Source organism: Dermacentor variabilis, chromosome 3 (assembly GCF_050947875.1).
Source record: "Dermacentor variabilis isolate Ectoservices chromosome 3, ASM5094787v1, whole genome shotgun sequence".
NCBI lineage: Eukaryota > Metazoa > Arthropoda > Arachnida > Ixodida > Ixodidae > Dermacentor > Dermacentor variabilis.
The window spans coordinates 137,341,963-137,369,904 of record NC_134570.1 but is presented as its reverse complement, the minus strand read 5'-3'; the positions used below and the strand labels follow the sequence as shown (position 1 = coordinate 137,369,904).

General features: G+C 44.5%; 1 protein-coding gene across 1 annotated transcript in view; it reads left to right on the top strand.

Annotated features, from left to right (window-relative positions):
• LOC142574217 (uncharacterized) overlaps positions 1-16,538 on the top strand; it is a 58,040-nt gene extending 41,502 nt beyond the window's left edge. The window contains exons 5-7 of the mRNA XM_075683364.1: positions 1,724-1,824; positions 6,687-6,755; positions 16,390-16,538. Coding sequence (XP_075539479.1) covers positions 1,724-1,824; positions 6,687-6,755; positions 16,390-16,509 — 290 coding nt within the window. The 3' untranslated portion in view covers positions 16,510-16,538. The remainder of the gene's footprint in view (positions 1-1,723; positions 1,825-6,686; positions 6,756-16,389) is intronic.
• Positions 16,539-27,942: the final 11,404 nt, after the last annotated feature.

Genomic DNA, 27,942 nt, shown 5'->3' with positions numbered 1-27,942 from the left:
GTTTGCTTCGTTAATGAGACTGCTAATTAACAGGAAAGGACCTCGCAGAGAGAATAGGAAGGGAAAGTGTTGGGCGACCAATGAAAATATTGAAATTTCTGTAGTTGTTTAATAGGCATGTTTTGGTTTTGAACACTATTGCTAGGTATGAGAGATGTGCTACATCACATATCGCATACCGGGTGACACATTCTCTCAAGGCAGTCGACTAGGGCTCGGGTTCGCCTCGGCGGTGGCGGCAGTATTGCGAGGGGGGCGTAATGCGAAAACGCCCGCGTACCATTAATCGGTGTACGTTAAACAAACCCAGGTTGTTACAATTAGTACGGAGTCCCACACTAGGACATACCTCATATTCATATTGTAGTATTTTCCACTTAAACGCCATAATTTAACTTTTCTTTATCTTATTTATGGATCAATTGTTACGTAGTAACTTTGTTGTATTTATGTAAAGCGTTCTTTTATACTCTGAGGTCTATGCTGTGCTGTCCCCTCTCCTATGAAAGTAGCTATCACCTTGTAGAGAAGCAGCAACCACCTCGAAAAAGGCGCTCTAGACCTTTATTCCTTCGGTGGATCGTAGTTTCAAGGAATAGTACGAAGTTATTTGCACTGAAGTCATAATCACTTATACAATATTGAGCATTGTTTTCTAAATGACAAAATGATAAACATAACAGCGGAATGCCGCAGATGTCTTTAAACTCTCGTGAATGCACAAATTCCGATGCGTTCACTTTCAGTGATTCCAGCTATAAAGATAACAAATGATTCTGAAAAAAATTTCAATAAATTTAACTCTCAGGCTGTATGTACGAAAACCATGATCTGATTAGAGGGACTCCGTAGTGAGGAACTGCGGAATGGTTTCGACCAGCCCGAGTTCTTTACCGTGCAAAAAATGCGCGGTACACGGGCGTTCTTGCATTTAGCCCCCTCGAAATACAGTTGCCGTGGCCGGGATTTGATCCTGCGATCTCGTGCTTAGCATCGCAACTTGTTGAAAAATAGAATTGCTTATGTAATTGTATATGTACAGCAAGAAAATGCAGCATGCCCAATTCCTGTTGTTTTTATAAAGAGCTCCGATGTGAACGCCTCTCAGCGCTGTATTACTATGTATGTGCACAGCGAAATTACTAAAGCTAGAATACAGTTGTCTTGCCGTATGTATATGCGTATTGTCTGTGCGTGCTGTACCATTCTTGAGATGTTTAGCAACAGGAGGAGGTATGCTATCACGAATCGCACGTTATTGCTTTGCGGCCCATTTGAGGGGAAAAAAAAGACCACACTTCTAGGACCATACCCCACCACGAAAGCACTTAACTTGCGCGCCTTTAGAATACGTTTAAAAGTACTGAAAACTTCTGAATGAACAGAAATGTAGCACGAGCGAACGCGTGTGAGTATTTTTATTGCAATAAAACACCTCTCATTGTGGCGTTAGGGTAGAACACGTGTATGGCTGGTTCTTTTCTAGTTTATCGAAATGTGCAAGCAGTAACTAAGATTTAATAATGAAGAGATACGATAAATGACTGGCGCCATTGGGTCAGAACGACGCCCATTACATTACGTTGATAGAAATGAGAGAACTGTGAGTCTTGGTATTGACAATATTTAGCAAGATATACAGCTGCACCATCTTCGAGGATGTTCTTTTGGATGATAGACGTCCTCGTTGGTACTCTATTATAAACTATAAATATTGCTGCAGAGAGAAACGGAGAAAAAGACCCAAAAGACGCTCGGGGGAATCAAGATGAAGAAGCGACCAAGGCACCAGCAAAGCCATTCTATGGTATTCAGGGCAGCTGGGTGCGTACAGCTATAATAAATATATTTTTTCTATTACCTTGAGATTGAGCAAATTGTGCCATTCGATTGTAGGGTATAGTCCAATACAAAAGGAAACATTACACATAAAAATGGCAGTAAAAATGAAACATCTTTCTTAAAGAATCATAATACTCTACGTATTTCCTGGTATATTGACACGGGTACTTATTTGTCTTTATCGGGCGACACGTTTCACCGCCTAACAAATGCTATCGTACAGCGCAGGACGCGCCTGCATGTATCGGAAGTCTCTCGAATGGTATCGATGCTTCCATCCGCTGTTTGTTGTCGCCGAACCTTGTGTAATCTGATCGCATGTGTGCGCGATGCGAATAATGTAGAACTTTGTGGAAAGCACGCGGGTCCCAGCGATTATTCTGGAACATTCGACGACTGATGTACGTATAAAAGCGGATGAGCTTGTCCCGCTGATCAGATTTTCGACGATCACCGACTGTGTTCGCTGCTGTCGCCGTTGTTTGAGTGTAGCCTGTTATTGAGGGCACAAGTTCATCCAATGAAACGCTAGTTTCATCTTTCCCAGCTTGGCTATTTTTTTACCGTCACTACCATGTGACAATATTGTTTGTGTATGCCAAATGTGTGTTGTTATTACGGTAGAATATGCTAGATAGAAAAGTTTTGTGTTTTCGTGGAGAGTTCTGGTGGGGAAGACGACGAATGAGGCACTGGCTGAGGATTGGTTCCCAGCGGGGTTGTGTTGGCCACTTGGCCACAATCTTCTTGGTCGTCTTGGATAAAAGTCGGTGTTCCGGGGGCAGCTCTTGCAGTCAGTGGCTTGCTGGAAGTGTTGTCCTTGCGGTCTGGGCTTGGATCACCGCTTCTGGAGGGCGTTCGATACCTGAACGAACTAGCACCTCCACCAGACGTCACGTGGTAGCGATTGTGACGAACACAGTAGCAAAAGTGTAGATGGCGAAACTAATTCCTTATTGTGCGAACTTCCACGTTCAAAAACAGGCTACGCACAAGGAACGGCGACAGCGGCCAACACAGTCGGTGATCGTTCAAAACCTGATCAGCGGGTCAAGAGCGTGGGCTTTTGTACATCAGTCATCGAAGGTTCCAGAGTAATTGTTGGTGCCAGCGTATCTTCCAGAAAGTTCTACGCCATTGCCGGCGCGCGATGAAATCGCATTACATAAGGTTAGAAGACAACACACAGCGCATAGAACCATGAATAACTTTCGAGAAACTTCCTATACATGCAGGCGCGCCCTGCGCTTTGCGATAACATTTGTTAGGCGGTGAAACGTTGTCACCCGATGAAGATAAAGAAGTACACGTGTCAATAGAGTCTAGTTTGAGCTGGCTGTACCGCACGACCAATTAAAACTCCATTCTCCATGCCCCAGCACCAGTCTCACGCTGTTGAACAAGTGTTGGTTGAACGAGGCCTAGGTCCTTCTTTTGCGTTGACCCCTCTCTTCCTCGCCATATTTGTTTATTTATGTGCAAATTAAGAAGTTGGCGCCTTTTGTGGCTCCGGCTACTGCTGTTCGCAGGCCAAGCACAGCTAGGAGCATGACCACAGGTAGAGAGTCAAATATAAAAAAAAAACACGACTAAGAAACGGAAATCGTGTAAACACGAAAGGGTACCAAAGCATGCGCAACACAAAATTCGACGTGCATTAGCAATACCCAAACGCAAGGTGCCAATATACGAGGTATGGTATTAAGCAAAATCAATAGTGGCGTCTTTCACGAATGCTCAGTATGTATCTTATATTGTTGTACATCCCATGCAGATTTTAAAAACCGCAAGCACTGTCTTCTGTGGGTTCATTGTAAGCTATGGACTAGATATTTCTTTTTCAGAGGTATTAGCCGACGGTCTATCAAAATTAACGAGCTTTTCACTTTCGCCTTGCACTATCCTCGCATTATCCTAGCGTTTGCCTCGCATTATCTTAAGAAGGATGTGTTGTATTGACTTCGTCAGCGTTGTCACAATGGACTAGGGTGGTTGCTTGGGCCTGTTGGTAATTCATGATAAAAAATGACGTACAGCGCGAATGACAAGGACCATGTGACCACGCTCTGAGTAAAATGACTTGCTGTTAGAATACCCTTTGTGACTGCCTTTCATTTTATGCGCATGCCTCCTCTTGTATATATTCACATGATGTGGCAACGCAGTAAAATATTGTTAGAAGTCAGTGCAGCGTATGTCGTCTCACGTGGTCCTTGTCCTTCGCACTGTACGTCATTTTTTGGTCACGATGGACTGCGGACGAGCAACGAATTGAATTCTGTGTAAGAAGTGATGCGTACCTGCCATGCCAACGACGTTAAAATATTCTATTTCACGCAGTAGTGGTGGTAAAGGTCATAGTGGAAAAAACCCGTAATGACGCAGGAAAGTTTTTATAATGCGAAGCTGCGCCCGCAGAAGCAGGCTACATTCAAAGCACAAGAATAGAGATGAGCACAGTCGTTAATCGTCGAAATGCGATGTGCGGGTCAAGCGCGTCCGCTTTTATAGATTAGTCATCGAAGGTTCCAGAGTAATCGCTGGTGCCTGCGTGTCTTCCAGAAAGTACTACAGCATTAACGTCATGCATACAATCAGATTACACAAGGTGGAGCGGCAACAGACAACGGATAGAACCATCCGCCACATTCCAGAAACTTCCGATGTATGCAGCCGCGTCGCCCGCCGAGTGAAAACGTTTTATATTTTTTATCCGGCGAAAAGTGGTGCCCCAAAAAATATGAACAAGTACAGATGTCAATGTGCCCCTCATAACTGATTGTAGCTGCACCTGAGGAACTCCAAGTGGCTGTTGGATCTCCTTGCCTACGACTTCGGAAATCCAAGGCACTTGAGTCTGTGATAAAGGGAACAAATTGTTAAGCTCTTCCAGCGCGGCAGCTATGCTGGACTCGCTGATGTCGTCGGTGCACAGTGATTGCACTTCGGCGTAGTTTGTTGAGATTGTCGGCAGTTGAATTGTCGGTTCCACATCTCGAATGTTTTCACGATGCTGGTGGCCTCGTGAAGAAACTTTTCTGCTGTTTTAGGTGAGTTTCGCATCATTCCGGCGAACATTTCTTGCTTCACACTGCGCATGAATAAGTGAACTTTCTCCTTCTCAGACATTTCCGGGTTGGTCTGGCGGAAAAGACGACTCATTGCTTCCTTAAGGACGCCAACATTCTCGTAAGGGAGCTGTACTCCGGCTTACTGCCTTTTCTTTCCGGACAATGCTCGTGAAGGTCCTGAGGATGTTCTTGTGGAACATGTCCCAGTTGTTAGGGTGGACTCCCGGTTCTCAATCCATGTGCTTATGGCATTTCCCTAGGAGAAGTACACATGTCGTAGCTTATCCTCAGAGGTTCTGTTGTTGAAGGCTGAGTTCCTTTCCAATGTCTCATGTCAGGTTCCCAGATAACCCGCCGAAGCTCCACGAAAGGTAGGTGGTTCTCTGGGTTGTTGTACATGATGGGGGACCCTGGGGCCACCATTGTCGTTGTTCACTTGGCAACAATCTTCCTGGTCGTCTTAGAAAAAGTCCGTGATCCAGGCGCAGCACTTGGAGCCTGCGACTGCCTCCCTCGTCCTTGGCGATGTCGGTGTTGCCTTCGTAGTTCGGGCTTGGATCACGGCTTTGCGGGAGCGTCCGGTACATAAACGCGAAACACCTCCACCAGATGTAACATAGTAGTAACGGCGAAGAGCACAGTAGGGAGGCTGTGAATGACGAAACTATGTTTTATTGGCTGAACCTGTGCCCACAAAAACAGGCTACACTCAAAACACAACAATAGCGGCGAACAAATTCGCCGATCGTCGAAATCAGATCTGCGGTTCAAGCGCATCGGCTTTTATACATAAATCATCAAGGTTGCACAGTAATCGCTTGTGACCGCGTGTCCTGTAGAAAGTCCTACACAGTTCGCGTCGCGCATGCTATCATAGAACACACGGTACAGTAACAACACACAACGGCTGGAACCATCCATAGCATTCGAGAAACTTTCTATACATGAAGCTGCGTCCTGCGCCGACCGATGACGTTTAAGATTAGTTAGCGAGTGAAAAGCAGTCTCCCGAGAAAGAAAAACAAGTACAGTTGTCACAATTCTCACTCAACTTCTGGCTGTTTGAAAAATTTAATGCTAGGGTGTATTTTGATTTCTGACAGCACATGCTGTTTGTGGTAAGCCAGCAGGATAACTCTCTCAGCGATAAGGGGACTTCATTAAGGGTAACAGAGGGGTTTATTGTATTTACGCTTTCGTCAGCCTATTTTGCTATAACGTCCCGTGCAATAAACCTTGCTATGATTCCCAAAGTATGCACAAAAGCGAAACCCTGCTTCCAGGACGAGGGGAGAGGGGAGGGGTGAGGGATGGTGAGTGTGGCAATTGCAAGCAGGCGCGCAGGAGAAAAGAGTGAATGGAACTGTTTGTGAATACAGTGTTGCATTGCGTGAGACATCACATACCATAGGTGTTTTCGAGCAATGCAACGCAGGTGTACCCGTCCTGCTTTGCGATACTACAGTTACAGCTTATGTGTTGCTAAAAATTTTCAAACTTTATTAACTCTCTTCGTTATCTTGGCTTTGTTCGCCGAAGCTGTTAGCCAATTCTGCATGGTAAGAGCAGAACTGCATGCTGATTGTAAATAGCCCGGACACTGAGCTTGTTAGTGTGTGCGCATTCCGTGAAGTGGCCACGGCGCAACTTTGTATATATTGTAATACGTTTTGATAGATTATCAACTAGTCAAAGTTGGGGAACTACTGCGTTTTTGACTTTGTTTCTCTCTGGAGGTGCTTTATGCTGATATAGTGTGTGTTTTATTCGCAGGACAAGTTTAGAGCTCCTGACTGCGTTGATAGTGACGGAAACGACGCGAATGATGGCAAAGGATGCATGGTCAGTACATATACATTGCTTGCAATAAGGATTATTGCAAACGATCAGGTGCATAATGCGTCTTTTGTTTTTTGGCTGTGAACGTCTACAAAATTAAAAACATGGTTTCAACATTTCTTTTTTGTGGGGAGCCCTTTGCACGAGGACATATTTGATCGTGTTCAAGATCCCAAGACAAAAAGTGCTCGAGACGCCATAAAGTCGAACACCTGACCATTGGCGCGCCATCAGATGCAGTCTGTGGAGATGTCTGAGTACGGAATCACGATTTTTTTTTCTTCGTGCTTCATCAGAGTGCAGCTTGCGCAACGTGGAGGCGGACAAGTGATTTCGTCTTTCATAGCCTGACAATTCACCAACCGCCAACATAGGCTCACATGGACTAGTGAACGCATAACGCAGCATAAGATAAAGTATTGAATAAAGTAGCAGAGTAGCTTGTAGCGCAGCAGCACACATCTGACATTATTAGCGAAAAAACGAGTTTGTTGAAAGTAAAGCATATACTCTCAACTATGTAGGTTTGCTACGTTGTGTAATCTTGGTCCACAGAAGTAAACTTTACTGGGATCCACAATTCCATGTAAAACGCAGAAACCATATTCCGCTACGTCAGAACAGCGCATGAGTGCGGCCGATGACGTAGATTATAGATGCGCTATTTTTTTTGTCAATTTCCTTCCGCCACTCGATATGGAAGGCAGGCGAACATGTTAAGGACGTCATCCTAGTGCATGTGCTGTCTGTGGTGCATTGTGCGGATTGTGGCTAGAAAAACGTTTTTTGACGTAGTAGTTCTGCGGAAACCTGCAAAGTCGAGAGAAGTAATTAATAAAGGAAAAATAATACATGCACCCGTTCGTAGCAATTGCTACAAAGGAATTGCAATTGCTACGAACGGGTGGATGTCTGATTTTTCCTAAGCCTGTTTTGAAATGATCGCCACAAAACGAGTTTTCCATTGTCAGATTGTTGTTGCGAAGATAAAGTCCACTTGAACAAATTGAGGACTGGAGAAACATAATATAATACTGATAAAACGCAGTTAGCCGAAGTACGGCTGCTAGCATGCACTACAGGAGTGACAGAGGGCAAAATTTAACAAAATATTCTCGGTATATTGCATGTTTTATTATCGTCAAAAGGACGCCAAGTATTTTTGTAGTTATTGGTACTATAACAAAACAAAACGTATAGCTTACATTTGCTGGGAACTACAAGAACAGCAACCGAACATTTGAATTGATTCCGCCAACATAATGAATTATTATTTAGGCACTTTATGATCACATTACTAGCAGGGCAGTGAGTTTTATACTATAACAGCTAAGTTATGACCTCGCGAAACACTACTGTTTAGGAATGCGAAAATACCATTTTTAGAAAAATGTAAAGTGAAGCGCGTGCCTCACTTCGAACAACACGCAAAGAGATAAAAGTCGCCGCCCAAGCACTCCACTACAGATGGTTAACCAGCGAAGCTGAAACGTGGGGCCCTAGTGTTTATCACTGGGTCAATCCGGATGGTTCATTAAACTACGGCTTGGTATGCTGCCAAGTTGCTGCTTGCGCTCGCCTGCACGAGCTTGTTCTTGTACAACGGCTGTAGCATTGGCATGGTGTAGACTAGCTGGTTCCCGGTTCTGCTCGCTGCGTTGCTGATCGAAAACTGCCTGCACCTGAGAAGTACGTACGACGCGTGGCCTACCCGTTTCGGAGCACGAGAGAAACTGCTGCGCATGCGTTGGGCAGCGACAGAGAGCAACGACGTCACTACTGGCGCAGCCAATCGCGAGCCTCTATTTTTTTGGCATGCGCATGGCGTGGCGCCGGAAGAGTTTTCGGCGTACAATCGGCAGATCGACGGACGAATCTACTATCCATACACAGCTTCGCTGTAAAAGGCAGTTTTATGTAACCCCGTATATCAGATGGGTTGAAAGGGCTCCACAAGAATGCATGCAATAACATAATTTATATCAGAATGCCCAAGCCATTTTCTAAGGTCTATTTTGATTGTTCATCCTTCTTTCCCTATTGAGAAGAACCACGTTTCTTCAGCTTGTTCCTTTATCCCTGGAGATTCGAGTGAACTCACAGAAAAACCGTACTTTGTAGTCATGCACACGGAATAGAATTTTATGCCACATGTTCACCATTACCCTGTTCTCAACTGCTTATGGCATGTCGGAACTCTACAATGTGCAATAAAGGGGTGAAAATCGGGTAAACAAAAACATCGTCACGACACATTGCCACGTGTACGCAATATGCCACATAATCCCAATGAATACAAAAATTCGCCGTGGCAACTAACTGAATATACTTTGCATGCAAAGTACGACGACCAAAACAACCTAATCAATCTGTAAACACAGACCATGTATTGCTATGCAGCATGGTGCGAGATTTTAGTGTGAATTTTAAATGACAGTATGTACTACTCTACCCATACCGTCGCTGTATTTTCTTCCGACCGACTATTTTTTGCATTCGTGATTTCAGTTTCTTTTTTGCTTTACCCTAACATTCCTCTTGGAAGATGGTGACGTTAGGCAAATAAATTGCTTTGCCTAAATAATCCTGGAAAATTCGTCTAGAATCTATCACAATGCTTTAAATTGTCATTGTCTGACTGGGAATAGTTGAGCTGAAGCTACGGGCCCGGTGCGTTCTGTCAAGGACATATTATATTCTTTTGCAGTGCTGGTGAAGAGCCTCGGGCTCCTAGAAGCGCCGGCTTTCCTGCAGCAGAATTATTCACATCAGTCTCAGTTCACCCAGGCCTTCCTTCCATGACGCTTAAATTAATCTTGCTTTCCAATAAATGTGTTGAGAAACAAATGCTCTATAGAATCATACCGTAAATTGTCAATTCAAATACCAAGGACTCTACGGCGGACATCCAAAATTTGACATGTTCACACTCCCTTACTTAAATCCGAAGGGTAGGTTCTACGAAACAGACTTACCATTTATGAATAGATATTATGCAGTCATTCGTTTCCGCATGACGCCGACAGTCATTTTCTCTCGTTACATTGTCGCCTTGACTGTAACCACAGGAAACTTCCGTATTTCCGGTCCTTTGTAATCTTATGGGGGACTGCGGGTTGGATTACAGAAGAAAGTAATTTCGCCATTTCGCCACTCGGAGCGAACCTTTGACTGTTCTGAAGAAGAGCAGCATCGTTATGATTCGGCTGAATGCGGAGCGTCAGACTGACTAATATAATGCAAACCGTACAAGCGCCTCCCCACATAATGCACTTCATAGGGATGGGACAGTGGGGCACGCTGCTCCATGATGTTATGTGCCGGCACTCCTTACATGAAGGACCATACAAAGTCCTTTGAAAGATGACAAAATGACTCAGCACTTGACTTGTTCGAGTGAGGTGGTAATAAGCATTATCACCGTGTCACTATATTGTAACGAGAAAGGTGAGAGGAGAAATATTTAGTTACAGTAGTGTATGACCAATGGACGGTATGGCGAAATCCACCTGCGATCTCAAGCGACTCAGCACTTGACTTGTTCGAGTGAGGTGACAATAAACATGATCACCGTGTCACTATATTGTAACGAGGAAGGTGCGAGGAGAAATAATTATTTACAGTAGTGTATGACCAATGGACCATATGACGATATGGCGATGTGGAAGGTGAGAGGAGAAATAATTATTTACAGTAGTGTATGACCAATGGACGATATGGCGAAATCCACATGCGATCTCAAGAGACTCAGCACGTGACTTGTTCGAGTGAGGTGCTAATAAACGTGATCACCGTGTCGCTATATTGTAACGAGGAAAGTGAGAGGAGAAATAATTATTTACAGTAATGTATGACCAATGGACCATATGGCGATATGGACGATATGGCGATATGGAAGGTGAGAGGAGAAATAATTATTTACAGTAGTGTATGACCAATGGACGATATGGTGAATTCCACATGCTATCTCAAGCGACTCAGCACGTGACTTGTTCGAGTGAGGTGCTAATAAACATGATCACCGTGTCTCTATGTTGTAACGAAGAAAGTGAGAGGAGAAATAATTATTTACAGTAGTGTATGACCAATGGACCATATGGCGATATGGACGATATGGCGATATGAAAGGTGAGAGGAGAAATATTTATTTACAGTAGTGCATGACCAATGGACGATATGGCAAAATCCACATGCGATCTCAAGAGACTCAGCACGTGACTTGTTCGAGTGAGGTGCTGATAAACATGATCACCGTGTCGCTATATTGTAACGAGGAAGGTGAGAGGAGAAATAATTATTTACAGTAGTGTATGACCAATCGCCGATATGGCTAAATCCACATGCGGTCTCAAGCGTGCCTTCATCCTCTTCCTTTCGCGGCGTTCTTGTGCGCTTGTATAAACTGTCTCGTGAGAATATGACGACAGCATGCCAAGAACATTCTTAGCAACGTCAAGCAAGGTGAGGGCCCTCAGGAGTTCCCATTTCCGTCAAAGTATTGTAGACCTTTATTCAAGGTCAAAAAGACAGACAGTTCCGAAACTCGGAGACATGCATCGAACTTTTTATTGGGTGAAATAATGGCCAGAAAAGAATAAGTAACGCTCACAGCACAGCAGCGTTCCATCTTTCACCGAGCGATATCCCTGAGGTAAAAGGCCAAAAGTGTTATGCAGTTTCATTGCACATCTTCGAATCTATGTTAAGCAAAGCTTCCGTGAAATAGTTGATAAAATGCTCTAACGTTTCCCCTTTAATGAAGTGAAGGAATTTGGCGTGCGAATCTGTTTCATGCAGCACCTGCACTTAGCACTGTGTATAACCTTATAAGGTCTGGTATACATTATTTTCTTGTTATTTATTCTTAATGTATTGGTAGCTTGGCGGATATCACATGGCGGGTATGTGCGATGCTATCAAAATATAAACATCAGCCACATGTAGTGATCGTCCGAAACAGCTAGTTTGCGCTTGCATGACATGTAAAAAATATTAAATTCTGGGGTTTCACGTGCCAAAGTCACAATTTTATTATGAGGTATGCCGTAGAGGGATACTCCGGATTAATTTTGACCATATAGGGTTCTTTACTATGCACCCAAAGCGCGGTACAGACAGTTTCACATAGGGTCCCCATATACGTGCGGCCGCCGCGGCCGGGGTTTGATCCCACGACCCCATGATTAGCAGCTCACCGTCAGAGCCACTAAAAACCACGGCGCGTAGGCACGATATGTGCCGCCCTGTTGTGGACATGTGCCATTGTACCACAAACTGCTTGGCTAACCCCCTCTTTTTGATATCTGTCACAACATGGAAATCATCATCATATTCAACACGTGGGCATGATGCTTCGCCAAATTCGCCATTGTGGGCATGTGCTTGTCAAGGTTTCATTAATGAAAGCGACATCAAATAATTTCCGTATCCATGTTTTCTACTGAAATGAAGTGAGCGCCTTTAATTTAATTAGTGCAGGAAGGATGTATATTTGCATACACAAGCGGAAAGCAAACTTCGCATAAACAGAGGGAGAAGAACACACTACCCTCCTTATAGTAAACGCAGTTCTCATTAACTAAAGCAAGACGTCGAATAATAAAGTCAAATGGTCACCGCAATTGAGCCACTATAGTTGCTAGGAGTGTCCAACTATTCAATTCAATTCAATTCACTTTATTTTCAACACCAAAATGTTTAGGACCGCGAACAAAAAGCCTTTTAGGGCTTGATAAGGTCCGCAGCCCCTTTTAACAAGCAGTGACAGAGCATAGGGTTAGGTATTACATATTAAGCTAGAATTACCTAAGTCCCAATAACACGAGTGACAGACATAATGCATATATATAATATATGCAAACATATATGTGTAAAATGAATTCAAGTGAAACGGAATGTATATGTAGTACATATAGCACTCACGTACAATTGAAACCGAAAGAATTAACGCTAATTACTAATGCACATTATACATATATGAAATCAGCAAATGTGTCACAGAAAACATACTGCAATGCACAATTCGGCAAATACACTGTTAAAAAACAATTTCTTCCATTTTTGCGGAAACAAAGAAAAGACATAAAAAAGAACACAATAATGAAACTTCTACAGTGTTGATTTTATTTAGACAAGATGGTGATGTAAAGCGCAGCATTTGGTATGCGTAATTAGTCCTTGCCCGTTGCATCTCCCAGAGTTCGCAACTGTGCGTATTTAGCTTCCCATCTCTACGTTCTAAGTTCGATATAGTATTTAACGTGTTATTATTTCTTTTAATACCTGTCTTGAATCGGTGAATTAGTGTTTGCTCATAAATATCAGGCATAGAGAGTAAATTAAGTTTTTTGAAAAGTGGGTGCGTATGTGTGTCGTGGAAAACGTCCAGAATACTACGGACGGCTTTTTTGTATTCTGTGTAATGTGGTGATATTAGAAAGTGTCGTAGTACCCCAAACAAGATGACAATAGTGAATTAGGCTGAGACTAAAGGATTTGTATAGGAGAAGTTTGATGCTTTTAGGGAGAAAATATCTTAACCTGCATAAAATTCCACTAACACGGGATATTTTCGCAGCGACTAAATCCACATGCAAATTCCACGACATATGTTGTTCGAATACAACCCCAAGACATTTAACTGTAGGCACAATCGGAATAATAGAATTATTAAGTTGTAATGTTAGGTCTGTAGGGATATTACGATTTCACGGTCTGAACAGAACAGCAGTTGTTTTCTTAGTATTTATACTAAGTGACTTTGTGGTAGAACACGAGGACAGTTTTTTTAGTGCTTCATTTGCGATACCGATAGCCTCTGTGGAATTCGGTGCGGTAACCAGAATAGTTGTGTCGTCCGCGTATATAATATATTTCATATCACTATCTATAGTAATTAAGTCATTGATATAAATACAAAAAAGCAGGGGCCCCAGAATACTTCCTTGTGGCACTCCCGCGTGAACTGGCTTTAAATTAGACACATATCGTTCTATGATCACTTGTTACATACGGTGTTGCAGATACGACTGTACTAATTCAAGAAATACGCCACGAAATCCATAATCTTCAAGTTTGTTGAGTAGTGTGGAATTATTTATACAATCAAACACTTTCGAATAATCAACAAAGATGCCCAGAGTACATAATTGCTGTTCAAACGACTGCAATAAAATTTCCTTTTGAGTTCTGCTGACTGCTATTTCACAAACCCATACTGCATACTAGTTATAAGGTCGTGTTTGATCAGAAACGATGTCTTGCGGGCATGTAATAGTTTTTCTATACCCTTAGAAAAAATTGGCAACACAGATATCGGACGGTAGTTTGTGAGCTCGTTTTTGTCACCACCTTTGTACAAAACTACTACCTTCGGAACCTGAAGTCTTTTCGGGAACGAGCCCCTGGAAAATATCAAGTTGATTATGTGCACTATTGCAGCTAGAATCAAGTCCAGGACATGCTTAATTGGCATGATCTCGAATCCTTCGACGTCACAACATCTGCTGTTTTTGATAGACATAAAAGTAGTAAATACCTCAATTTCCGTAGTAGGCGCTAAAAATGCAGTATGTTTAGTCCTGCAGCGAAGATAATTCAAAGAACTACACAAGGAGAGTGGAATGAGAGTTTGGTGCAGCTCTCCAACAGTTCGGGTACATGGTCGCGCAGGTGAAGAACGCCGAGCCGTCGTCGACGAAAGGTACCGGTCGCTCCTGGAGCGAACACCAGGTAATCACAAGCTAGGACGTTGTACTGCGCTGAAGTGGCTGAGCAGTACAAGTTATGCCTGTACGAGTCTGGAAGCTCGGGCCCATGGCCCGACGGCTCGCTGTCGCTCCCAGCGGATGCTGTCTTCTCCGGTTCTCTCTTGTGTCCGAGCACCGTTGTGCCCTTCAAGGGTCTCTCTCTCTCGCCTCTTCTTCTTCCCTCCTTTCTGCTACATCACCCATCGTGCACAGTGCTTAATCGTCGCTTTCTTCTTTGTATGTTCTTCTGATGGCGCGTGAGATTTAACGCGTATGGCTTCTTCGTCCTCGTATTATTGAGTTGGTCCACTCGTTTTGGTGTTAAGTTGCCTTCAATACAGCACTCCTTTTATACACACCACTGGCTTCGAGCGCCATCACTCCCCGATCACTGAACACACAACAGTGTCATAGTATGAAACTTATAATCATCATCAGCAAGCTGACGTCCTTCTTTGCTGATCATCCGTTCTTGGGAATTGTCATGGTGTGGGACTCATCATAACCAACACATGGTGGCCATCTGAAAGAGCCAGTTGACGTGGACATAATATATGCACACCTGGATTGTGGCCTAATGACTAGACGGTGGGACGGATGTGCTGGGTGCCTAAGTTGAAATTCTATCGCCGGAGGCACTTTTCTTTTTTAAATTGAGGAGGAATCTTCTCGGGAGAACTCAACCAGCGACCGACTGACCGACCCAAGTGCTATCATAGGACGGTAGGCAAAGGAAGGTTCGTTTTAAAAATTCTACGCGTGCTATATAAGCTTCAACAACTACCATCATGGGCAGCGTTGTAATGTATTACAACTTGCAGTTACATGCAGCTGTCACCATTCTGCATGGTCCAAAACAAGACACATGCTCGCACGTCGAAGTGCGCCCACGCAGCGACTTTTCCGAGCCGACGTACGCGCTGTGTAAAGGGAAAACAAAAGCCTAGCAATTAAAAACACATGTCAGGCTTGCATGAAGACAATACAACTAAAAAAAAACAGGTAGGAACTGCTACCCACTGCTCCTGTAGCGTCTCCCCATTTCCCTTCCCGCAGTCGATTTCTTCAGAGGCATAACGCTGCGAGAGGTAAGGGTCATTTTATGAACACAGTCACTCAAGTAAAATTTATCTCACTACCCTGGTACATGCTATATTCCAAAAATTACGTATTTTACTTTCCCCCTTCTCTAGCACATTGATGTTGCTTTGCATCGAATAATAAGGCCAGCGCTTTGCCTTGGTGCATGAGCACATTGAATTTCTCAACACTCCGCCTTCATAACCATTTAAGATTTCTTACGAAGATTCTTAGACCCTTGTGAAAATTTTGAATTCATTTGTTCACAAGATAGAAGCGACGTTCCTAATTGAACTTATCTTTGCTAAAGTGCTTTGTAATGTTCGGTGTTTTGTCTTTGTTTATTTAACTGCGGTACCGGGTGCTTTGAACTTGAAGAAAGCATTAGTCTATGGGATTGCCGAAAGTTTTGATCCAGGAATGTCAACTATTGTGGCCCGAAGCATTCGTTTCTCCTTGTAAAAAGTAATGACATTTTGTGTCATGCCTCCTTCAACAAAAAAGCGTCTTCAACACGGGTGATTGGTTTTCTGTCCTCCCAAATTTCAAGAATGCCACTCACTTCGAGAATTTTTGAAAATAAGTCATGCTGCTTTGTAACACGGCATGTTGACTAGGACACCAATGACAAAATACGACGAGTCGGATCTTCAATATATACGATAGTCGTTGTGCTACTACTGTTATACTTGCTATAATCCTTACACCTTTCAATTCGCTTATTCCGCTGTTAATTTTAAAGCGCTTGCAACAATTAATTGCGTTAAACTGTAAGTAATCTAACAGAACTTCTTTTCTTTAAATTTCAGCTGCATCCAGCGAGGGATTACGCTACTGAAAACCAACTTGGAAACCATATTTGCCTTATTGGAGAATGCCGACGCGGCGTATGTGTATCACGGGTGTTTGCAACGTGCGCATCAGTCTGAGGCAATGCATTCTATGATGTGCTTTAGAAAAAGCCCAATAGAAAAGAAACTTACAAACATATACTCGCGGATGGCTCCAGTGCATTTCTTTACTATTTCATTGAGACAGGGATACCTAGTAAATAATATAACTGTGATAAAAATGCCACAAGTATTACCTGCTGCAGAGAGAACCCTTCCGACACACCACACAGATTGTTGTGGAGCTAGCAATTCCAAAGGTGACTGTGGCTGTAATGTTCTGTCTGCGCAAGCAGGTTTTCGCGTGTTCCTTACCGCACTATAGCAAATCGATCTAGTTAATCAAAATGCTTTTACATGTTAATAAACGTTGTCGTAGGACCACTTCGATGAGCAACACTGCGCACTGTTTGAAATGACGGCTGTCCTTTTAACTCTACCTAGATTTGGCAATATTCGCAGCAATCAATAGAGGGTGTCTTCTAAGGTGGCCTACAAGCACCTCTCTCATTCCAAATAAACAGCACAAAATGTGCACTTTGAATAACTCAGTCACGTAATTTCTGAATGACGGATGCAGGGAAGATACCGGAGGTTCTTCCACGTTGGTTAAACTTCTGTGTTTATTTTTACGCTCCTGTAACAATGCCTCAAACGTCAGTACATGCTCAGAAGTGCGCTTTGTTTGACATTATCGAGCATTACCAAGTGCGACGGTATTTATGCAGGAGTGCGTTGCTTTGCTTAATTAGCCCATAAAGAGTGAATGTGATATATTAGGTAAAATCTTTCTCGTCATCTGGGGTACATTTACTCATACAAGAGCATGCAGCCCTACCAATCTTCAACGGAAGCTTGGCTAGCCACCTGCCCTTGGAGCTTTTTGAGCAGCACCTGGGGAAATAGCCCTCTATAATACCATATGAAACTGTATATACTGCACATTACTGAACAGCACTGTGCAATAACTAACTTGAAGGTTCTATCTACAGTTCAGGGTGAATCAGGTCAACGTGGTAACAGAGCGATGCTGATGGAGCGCTATGAGTTGTAGGAAAGTTAGTGGATGTTGATGAAGTAACATGCATTGTTTCGAGAGCGTAAGAAATGAAGAAAACGGACGCTTGCTGCGCTTTTTATCACCTGGGTTGCCACGCAGCATAAAACCATGATGGAGTAAAGTGTAAGCATACAGGCCCGTTTCATAGCGATAATGAAACAACGACTTATAAAATGTGCTGTTCATAATCTTTCATACTCTTTGGCTAGATCACTGTTCAGTTTGACACCTTTACGTAAACTTTCACGAATAGTGTTTCTCCCAAGGCACACTAAAATTAGATGGCCGGAATTCGCTGCAGACGCAAGACATGAATACTTCGGACACTGGACAATGTTTTCGTGTGGTTGACCCTAAGCGAAAGTGAAGGCTGATGTAAGACCCAGCCCGGACCGAAGTCTCCGGAGAAACCTCCTTCACCCAAGAAAGATTGTGAGGAAGGGAGCAGACACGCGGGGCGATGACGGGCACTCCCCCTCTGGTGTGACACACTTTCTGCGCTCAGTAGATACAGTACTTCCGTGGACAATTGCTAATCCCTGTTTTCACACTTGCGACGCCACGATTTTTTCGCTTAGATTGACAATCACTAGGGCTATTAATCGTGCAACAAAATCTTATTATCTTTTTTAACTTCGGCTATGATAAATAACCGGGAAAGCAGGAGCGAAGGACGTATCTGGCATACTTGAGATTTGTTTCGCTTTGAGTAAGCTAAGTAAAAATGGCAAATTATTGTTTTCATTCACGAGTGCGCTGACGCAGTTTAGCATTTTATGTGGAATTTTGATAAGCTCCCTGAGCGATTATCTCTTAGAGCAGAACTGCTACAAACAACCGATCACTGCGAAGTGCACTTCTCCACTTATTTCAAAACTGGTTGGTCCCCGGCCGCACAATGATTCGGCTGGAATACGTCCCGTATTCCAGGCCGACGTCGGACCATTTTGCGAGGTGCCACACAAGAAGGCACAAGGGCTCCGAAACGTCTCCGATTTTTTTCACCTTCACTTAGCAGTGATCGAAAATATTTCAGCATCATGTTACGTGACCACACCAACTTTCATCGATCTCTGGAATACATTACAGAAATCCCGCGATCAACACCTGCCTCATGCGGTAAAATTACAGAAAGAAGAACAGCTCCTTCACTGTCATTACAGTGATCACGGGCAGAGTATGGATTAGTGGCAAGCGAAATAAGGAATAATAGTGGAATTTCTCGCCGAACGCAGGCAGATACTAATGCAACTGGTACAATATTAAGTGAATTATAGCATACATTTTCTTATGTGCATAACTGAGTAGACAAGAACCACGTCTACTGAACTGTTCGTGTCGGCTACTAGATGTATTCCTGCACACAGCTCTTCGCATTCTAACTAAGGGCAATTTACCAAGTGTTCCTTCAAAGCACCTCATCGCGCCGTTGTTACCAAAGTCTCGCGCATCGTATGAGAGCGCAGGTCGCTTGCGCAGGCGCACGTGGTATGACCGTAACTCATCGTCGAATCGGGAGTAACGGCGTGTTTCCCAATCATCGGGTCCACATGAGAAGTGATATTTACTATATAGACGCGCTTGTCCGTCAACTAGATCCACTCAACTCTTCTTTCAGAATGTGCTGTAGGGCTGATGCTTTACTTTTCATCCGCAAATTGTCCTAGAAGAAAAAAGTTTGTGCTGTCGTACATTGAAGTCTGCTGCAATCTCTGCCTCCCATGCACTTTTCTGATCTTAACTTGGCAACTGAATTTCATCGCAGTGTCCAGATGGTACGTTTTGACTTTGTCAGCAACTTCAGTATATATGTGGGGTCCTTCTGTGACGCAGCTGTGGTGGCACCACGTTAGACTAAGTTTCTTTCTTGTTATTGTTGTCGGGACAGAGCTGTTTTTTATAACTCAGTGCGTTCAATAACACGGCGCGATAATTGTGGGGCCTGCCCTCGCCTTGTTTGGTAGCGCGTAATTAGTTTCCAACGAGAACTTTGGAGTTTTGCAGGTTAGGTCTCATATTTTCGTTGTTTTCTGGGAAATTTCGCTTTATTACAGTGCCGAATAACTGCCTTACTTTTCTTTCTTTCTTATTAGACATTGACCAGCGATGAAGTTTTTACGACATTGCGATGTTTGCTTACTTTGTATTCAGTGCTGTATCACTTTTACCCAATTGCTCCAACCGAATTCAATCCAGATGCCAGCGATAACGGTCTTGGAGCAGTTCATGTACAACATAAAAATGGCTTCTCTATGTCGTTTGATATGCAAGCCGCGTCCTCTCAAAGGTGGAAAACAATTCATATATTACCGTCAAATACATCCTGGCAATTGTCCGCGCTTTAGTGATAGTTCATGCAAAATTCTTTGGCTAATTTTGAGGCATTGGCTTGACGGCCAAAGCTTAGAAAAAGGTTTACTGCTGATATTACATCACTAAAAATTAGTTTTATATCGTATACGAATTCTCATAATCGCGTCTCCATAATAATGTAGCAAAGCTACAGAGCCCTAACTTTGCTTTTGGGCCCACTCACCTCACTTTTATTTGAGAGAAACATGGGGTTTAACATATCTTTTAGATTTAAATCAATTGCACTGCGTTCAGCGGCAGGCCGTTGTCCGAATTTTCAGTGAAAGTGCAGATACACTGCACTTGCCTCTTATTGTTCATAAACCTGAAACTTTATCTGTTGACTAACATCGTTTTATTTAAACTTGCCACTGTGGCGTACCGTCTAATTCATTAATTTTGGTCATTATTGGCAGCGCACAGGACATTTATGCTAGTACAGCTAGACTTGCTATTAAAAATCTTTCCGCTTTAATGGTTTCGAAATGATTTAACTGTTCGCCTTAAAACTGCCGGTTGCCTAAGAAGTTTCGAACGGCTGGTCAAAACACATACCTTACATTTTCCTGTTATAAGTTTTACTCTGGTGCCTTTCCCATGTTTTGATTTTGGTAGTGTTTTCTTCTGTTCTAATTTAGTTTCTGGCGATAATGATTTCTATTCGCCATTTTGCTTCGGATTTATTCTACTTATGTATAAAGAGTCAGTGTAACAAGAGGCCCCTTACCACGCTTCATCCTGGGATCTTTTTCGGTATACTTGTTACCAAATATTGTTCATACACGAAAAGCATCAATTGAAACTGCAAACTCATAAAGATATCCAATCGGCCTAGTGGTACATAACTCTATACTGCCTTATCACTGCATCCGTCCAAGAAAATGCTGCGAGAGGCAGCGCTATCATATGCGTTTGCCCCTAATAATATTTGGGGGTTTTACGTGCCAAAACCACTTTCTGATTATGAGGCACGCCGTAGTGGAGGACTCCGGAAATTTTGACCACCTGGGGTTCTTTAACGTGCACCTAAATCTAAGCACACGGGTGTTTTCGCATTTCGCCCCCATCGAAATGCGGCCGCCGTGGCCGGGATTCGATCCCGCGACCTCGTGCTCAGCAGCCCAACACCATAGCCACTGAGCAACCACGGCGGGTCCGCGTTTGCCCATGAAAACAGGGATATAACCCACCTATCCGCATACTGAAAAATGGCTGTACTAGCTGAAGAATGCTTCGCAATGTAACCTTTGCGTCGTTGTAGCTTTTCTTAGTTTCATCAGCATCTTCATCATCATCAGCCTATTTTATGTCCACGGCAGGACGAAGGCCTCTCCTTGCGGTCTCCAATTACTCCTGTCCTGCTCAAACCGATTCCAACTAGCACCCAAATTTCCTAATTTCGTCGCACACCTAGTCTTCTGCCGTCCTCTACTTTGCTTCCCTTCTCTTAGTACCCCTTCTGTCATCATAATGATCCAACTGTTATCTAATCTGCGCATTACATGAACTGCCCAGCGCCACAGCTTTCTCCTAGGGTCTATTAGAATATCGTCTATACCCGCTTGCTCTCTAATTCAAACCGCTCTCTTTCTGTCTCTTAAATCTATGCCTAGCATTCTTCTTTCCATCCCTCTTTGCGCGCTCCTTAACTTGTTCTCAAGCTTGTTTGTCAGTCTCCAAGTCTTTGCCCCATATGTCAGCACCGGTATAATGCACCGATTGTATATATTCCTTTTCAATAATAAGGTAAGCTGCCAGTCAGGAGCTCACAATGTCTGCCGTATGCGATCCAACCCATTTTTATTCTGTGAATTTAGTTCGCACGGTCAGGGTTCCCTGCCTAAATAGTTGACCTAGCTAAACGTACTCCTTCACACACTCTAGAGGCCGACTTGCGATCTTGAACTCTTGTTCTCTTGCCCGGTTGTTTATGATTATCTTTGTCTTCTACATATTAATCTGCAGCCCCGCTCTTGCTCTCTCCCTGTTAAGGTTCTCAATCATTTGTTGTAATTCGTCCGCAGGGTTGCTGAATAGAACAATGTCATCGGCAAACCCAAGGTTGCTGGGGTATTCGCCGTCGATCCTTACTCTAAACGTTCCCAGTTTAACAGCCGGAATACTTCTTCCAAGCACGCAGTGAATAGCAGAGATTGTGTCTCCTTGTCTGACCCCTTTCTTTATAAATATCTTCCTACTTTCCTTCTGTAGAATTAAGGTGGCTGTGGAATCCCTGTAGATATTGTCCAGGGTATTTACGTAAGTGGTCTGTACACCATGATTGCACAATGCTTCTATGACTGCTGGTATCTATACTGAATCGAATGCTTTTTCGTAATCTATGAATGCCATATAGAGAGGCTTATTGTACTCTCCTGATTTATCGGTAACTTGAATAATGACATGGATGTGATCCATTGTAGAGTATCCTTTCCTGAAGCCAGCCTGTTCCCTTGGTTGACTAAAGTGCAGTGTTGCCATTATTCTATTGGAGATTATTTTGGTAAATATTTTATATAATACTGGGAGTAAGCTAATGGGCCAATACGTTTTCAGTTCTTTAACGTCTCCCTTTTTGTGTATTAGTATAATGTTTGTATTCTTCCACTTGTCTAGGAACCTTGCAGTCGATAGACACTTCGTATGGAGAGTCACCAGTTTTCCAAGCGTCATATCTCCTCCATCTTTGAATAAATCGACTGTTATTCCATCCTCTCTTGCCGCTTTTCCCCTTTTCATGCCTTGCGAGGTCCTTGTGCCCTCATCTCTAAATGTAGGAGCACTTTCTGTAGACTGTTCATTATTGTTTTGAATAGAGTACTCCTGAGTCCTCTGGGAACTGTGCAGGTCAGTATAAAATTACTCCGCTCCTTTTATTATACCTTCGAGATTGCTGATGATATTGCCCTGCTTATCTTTCAGTATAGACATCTTGGCTTGTCCTCTGCCAAGTTTCCTTTTCACTGATTTCAGGCTGCGTCCATTTTTTACGGCTTCATCATTGTTTGTCACGTTATAATTTCTAATATCACTGATTTTCCCTTTGTTGATCAGTTAGACACTTCCATTCTTTGTCGTTTCTTTATTAGGTCCTTTGTTACTTGGGAGAGCTTGCATACTGATGGCCTTGGTGCCTTGCCTCCCACTTCAATTGCTGCCTCTGAAGGCAGCCTCGTTACGGTTCATTCATTACCTCTATGTCATCGACATCATATCTCTGTTCTAAGGCGGCATATTTGTTGGCAAGTTCCAGACTAAATTCGTCTGCTTTTACCCTTACTGCCTCTAAGTGTACCTGCTATTTCTTGACCAATTTTACTCTTTCTCTTTTCAAATTGAGGTGAATCCTAGCCTTTACTAACCTATGATCACTGCACTTTACCCTACGTATCACTTCTACATCCTGCACTATGCTGGAATTGGCAGAAAATATGAAATCAATTCCTTTTCATGTTTCACCATAAAGGATTTGCCAGGTCAATTTTCTGTTGCTACGTTTCCTGAAAAAGGTGTTCATTATTCTCAGCTTATTCCTTTCTCCGAATTCTACCTGCATCTTTCCTCTAGCGTTTGTAGAGTCGACGCCGTAGTTGCCAATTGCCTGTTCACCCGCCTGCTTTTCCCCCTCCTTGGCATTCAACTCACCCATTACGACTGTATATCGAGTTTGCACTTTTCTCGTTCCTAATTCAGCAACATCATCATAGTGATCTACTTCGTCATGGTCGCGACTAAATGTTGGAGCGTAGGCTTGGACTGCCTTTGGTCTGTACCTCTCATTAGGTTTGATTACGGCTTCTGCTACCCTCTCGTTAAGGCTATAGAATTCCTCAATGTTGCCCGCTACGTCCTTATGGATTAGAAATCCTACCCAGTATTGCTTCTTATCAGGGAGACCTCTATAGCAGAGGACATGGCCGTTATTTAGCAATGTGTAAGCCTTATCAGTTCTTCTAATCTTACTAAGGCCGATAACAGCCCGAACAATGTCTGATTGTTCGTCAAAGAGTCCTACTAAGTTAGCCTCATGCGAGAGGGTTTGGGTGTTAATTGTTGCAAGGGCCAGTTTTCATTGGCGGCCTGTCCGAATCGAGAAATTCTTAGCACCCTCTGCTGCGTTACAGGTCTTGCCGCCGCCTTGGTCAGGTGGCGTCCAGACCTGTCATACGAGGGGATACGTTCCCGAGGAAGAACCCAGGTTAGTACTTACCACGAAGGCAGGCGAATCCATTAAGCATGTAGAATCCGTTAGAGTCTTAGGGTTGTTCCTGGAGGCAAACGGGGCAAATGGGAGAACAATACGACACATCACAAGCAAGACTGTGGAGGTAATAAGACTGCTAAGGAGAATCACTAAAGGACACAAAGGGCTGGGAGAGGAGAGCGCCATGAGACTGGTCCACGCTTCCGCCTTATGTCACTTCTCATATCTAACTGGGATGCTCACTTGGACACAGACAGAGATAAACAAGTTGAACTGATTAATTAAAAGGCTAGTCAAAACAACAGTGGGGTTACCGATTAACACTCCGGATAACAAATTAATGAAACTGGAGCTCCACAACACAATAGCCGAGATATTTGAAGCTCAGCAAATTTCCCACAGAGAGAGGCTCTCTGGAACAAGGCCAGGTAGAGCAATACTAGAAGAGGTAGGATGGTGCCCAATCGAATCCAAAATTTCAGGTGAAGGCACAGAACTAAAAGATAGCATAAGAGAGATAATCAAGACGACTCCTTTCCCCAGAAATACGCACCCGGTGCACAACCTCAAAAGACGAAAGGCAAGAGCCAAACCTCTCCTGCAAGAGACAGAACACGACAGAGGACATGCGGCATTTGTAGATGCTGCGTGGGTCAGAGGAAAGAAAGCCTTTGCGGCAGTAGTAGTAGATGCAGATGGTCTCACTCGGGATGCTACTACAATCATGACTAAAGACACGACAGTCGCGGAGCAAGTAGCGATAGCATTGGCTTTAAGGAATAACAAGTGGGAGAAGATTTACAGTGACTCTAAGATGGCTATTAGACACTTTACCAATGGCTTTGTAACCAAAAGGGCGGCCCAGCTGATCGGTGAGTTGGACAGCCAAGAGATTGAAATCCGCTGGTTTCCTGCGCACATGGGGTCTCTCGATCCATCTCGGAAGAATTTAAATGAGATGGCTAACGCAGCTGCACGAGGACTTACTATCCGTGCACTACGCGACTAGGACCTTAATAATATACAGGAGGAGAACAGGGGCCAATTACTTACATATAATGAAATCACGAGGCATTATTACATGAACAGAAGGGAATTCCCAGTGCTACACGCTAAGCTCAATAGAGCTCAAGCGGTGACTCTGATTGTTGCAAACAAGAACTTATCCAAGTCCAAATTTTATTAACAAGATATATCCTGAAACAGACATACCAATGAATTGCGAGAAGTGTAATGGCATCATTACTCTGGATCACATGCTTTGGCAGTGTCCTGTGACTTTCACAGACTGTGATAAGGAGAGAGACTCGTCGCGGCGACTCCTACACAGTAGAGTTCTTTTTGTAGTGGGGAACACGCATGTGGCGCTGTGCGACTGGCCACCGCTGCGGCGCGAGACCCGAGCTCGGGCTGCTGATACGAACGGCTGGGACTCGCGATCAAGAGCGACTTGCGATCCCTCGTACGAGCTGCAATAAACCCCCTTTCATTTGGTGGAGGTGCGGGGTAGACCTCGGAAACTGGAACTCCGAAGCCGGACGCTACCGACTGCTACGACCATGCCTGACGAAACCACCCAGGAAGATGCACCACAGCCTCCGGCGGTCATCGTTTCCGGTGTGTTGCGCCAGCGTGATCCTGCCATCTTTAGCGGCACCGATGATCATGACGTGGAGGATTGGTTGTCATCTTACGAACGGGTGAGCCAGCATAACAAGTGGGACGACGTCACCAAGTTGCACAACGTGTTGTTTTACTTAACTGGCGTCGCGAACCTCTGGTTCCGAAACCACGAACACGATTTCGGCACATGGAGCACATTCAAAACAAGTTTCGCTGAAGTGTTCGGGCGCCCCGCTGTGCGCAAGCTTCGCGCAGAGCAACGCTTACGGGGGCGTGCGCAACATCACGGTGAAACTTTCACAAGTTACATCGAAGATGTCATTGACCTGTGTAAGCGCGTGAATCCGTCAATGTCAGAACAGGACAAGATCAAACACATTTTGAAAGGCATTGATGAGGACGCCTTTCAGATGTTGTTAGCGAAGGATCCGCGTACCGTGGCCGAAGTTATCAATTTGTGCCAAAGTTTTGACGAGCTACGGAAACAACGCATCTTAGCTCGGCGCCCACCGCCTACGGAAGATTCGTTAGCAGCATTAATTATTGGCGACAACCACACAACTTTGCTGACGCAAATAAAAGAATTTGTGCGCGAGGAGGTCGCACGACAGCTCTCGATTTTGCCGACCACGGAGAAGCCTTCTCAATGTTTGGCTCCAGCGCTCCGACAGATAATTCAAGAGCAAGTGACCGAAGCTCTTCCACCTCCGTGTCAGCCGGCTCCCGTGGCCGCGCCTCTGACGTATGCTGAAGCCGTTGCACGGGCGCCTCGTCTACAGAGGTTCTCTCCTCCGCCTTCAGCGCCTCGCCCGCCGGTGTTCTCTCCTCCGCCTTCGCCTCGCCAGCCGGCGGATCCCTTTTTCAGTGCACAGCAGCAGGGTCCAAATCCTTGGCGCACTGCTGACAACCGCCCAATATGCTATGCCTGCGGTACCCCGGGTCATGTAGTGCGCTTCTGCCGCCGGCGCTTGCCGGCCTTCGTGGGCACCCCGCGACGACCCAGCTCCGACTTCCGACCTTCACGACCACCACCGGAAGTCTACGCTGCTGATGACATACCGGCACCGCAGTCACAGCTCTACGGCACTCGTCGCTCGCCTTCCCCTCGTCGGCGCTCACTCTCACCCATGCGTCGTAGACCCAGTGCCAGTACTACTGAGGCGGAAAACTGATTTCCGCAGTTCCTGAGGCACGAACTGCGTCATCGTCGGAACATCAAAGTCCTCGTTTTTCCCCCGCTAACGTCATTGAAGTGTGCGTTGATGGCATCAAATCCCTTGCGCTCGTCGATACAGGTGCTGCTGTGTCCGTGATTAGTGAGAAGCTTTGTCGCGCATTGCGGAAAGTGACCATGAAGCCTTCGGTTCCATTGCTTAGAACAGCCAGTGCGCAACAAGTACAGCCAGTCGCTATGTGCACTGCCAGAGTGCTGATTCGAGACATTCTGTATTCCATTGATTTCTTTGTGTTAACTTGTTGCTCCCACGATGTCATTCTCGGTTGGGCTTTTCTGTCGCGCCATCATGCCGTCATCGACTGTGCACGTGCTGAGGTTCAGTTCTCCGTTCTGTGCGATTTGCCATCTCGCGACTTTCAAGTTCACGATCTTAGCAGGATCTGTGTAGCTTCAGATACTGACCTTCCTCCTCACAGTGCTGTATTTGTCCCTCTTTCATGCGCATCGCTTGCCGAAGCGACGGTCATGTTTACACCCGCTGCCGTCTTCATTCGCCGCCAGCCTATATTGTTGCCTTTCGCCCTCCTCACGGTTCACCATGGTGCTGCAGAAATACTGATTTCTAACCCAAATTCGTGCACTTTGGCTTTGCACTGTGGCGAGACTGTTGGCAACATCGAGTCTGTGGACGCTGACGCTATTGTGCACTTCCCCATGGCCGACGACGTCGATACTGCCAACGTAACAGCACTGACGCCCCATGTGCCGTCTAACCGAGTCCCGCCGGATGCTTTTTGTCGCTCCATTGCCGATGACCTCGAGCCGACACAACGTGAGCGGCTAATTACTCTTTTAAATGAGTTTCACGCGTCTTTTGACTGGAACCAAGCGTCGTTAGGCCGCACAAGTACCGTCTCTCACCACATTGACACGGGACACCACGCACCATTACGCCAGCGTCCGCACCGCGTGTCATCCACCGAGCGTCGTGTCATCACCGAGCAAGTTGAAGACATGCTTGACCGTGGTGTTATCAAGCCATCCTGCAGCCCTTGG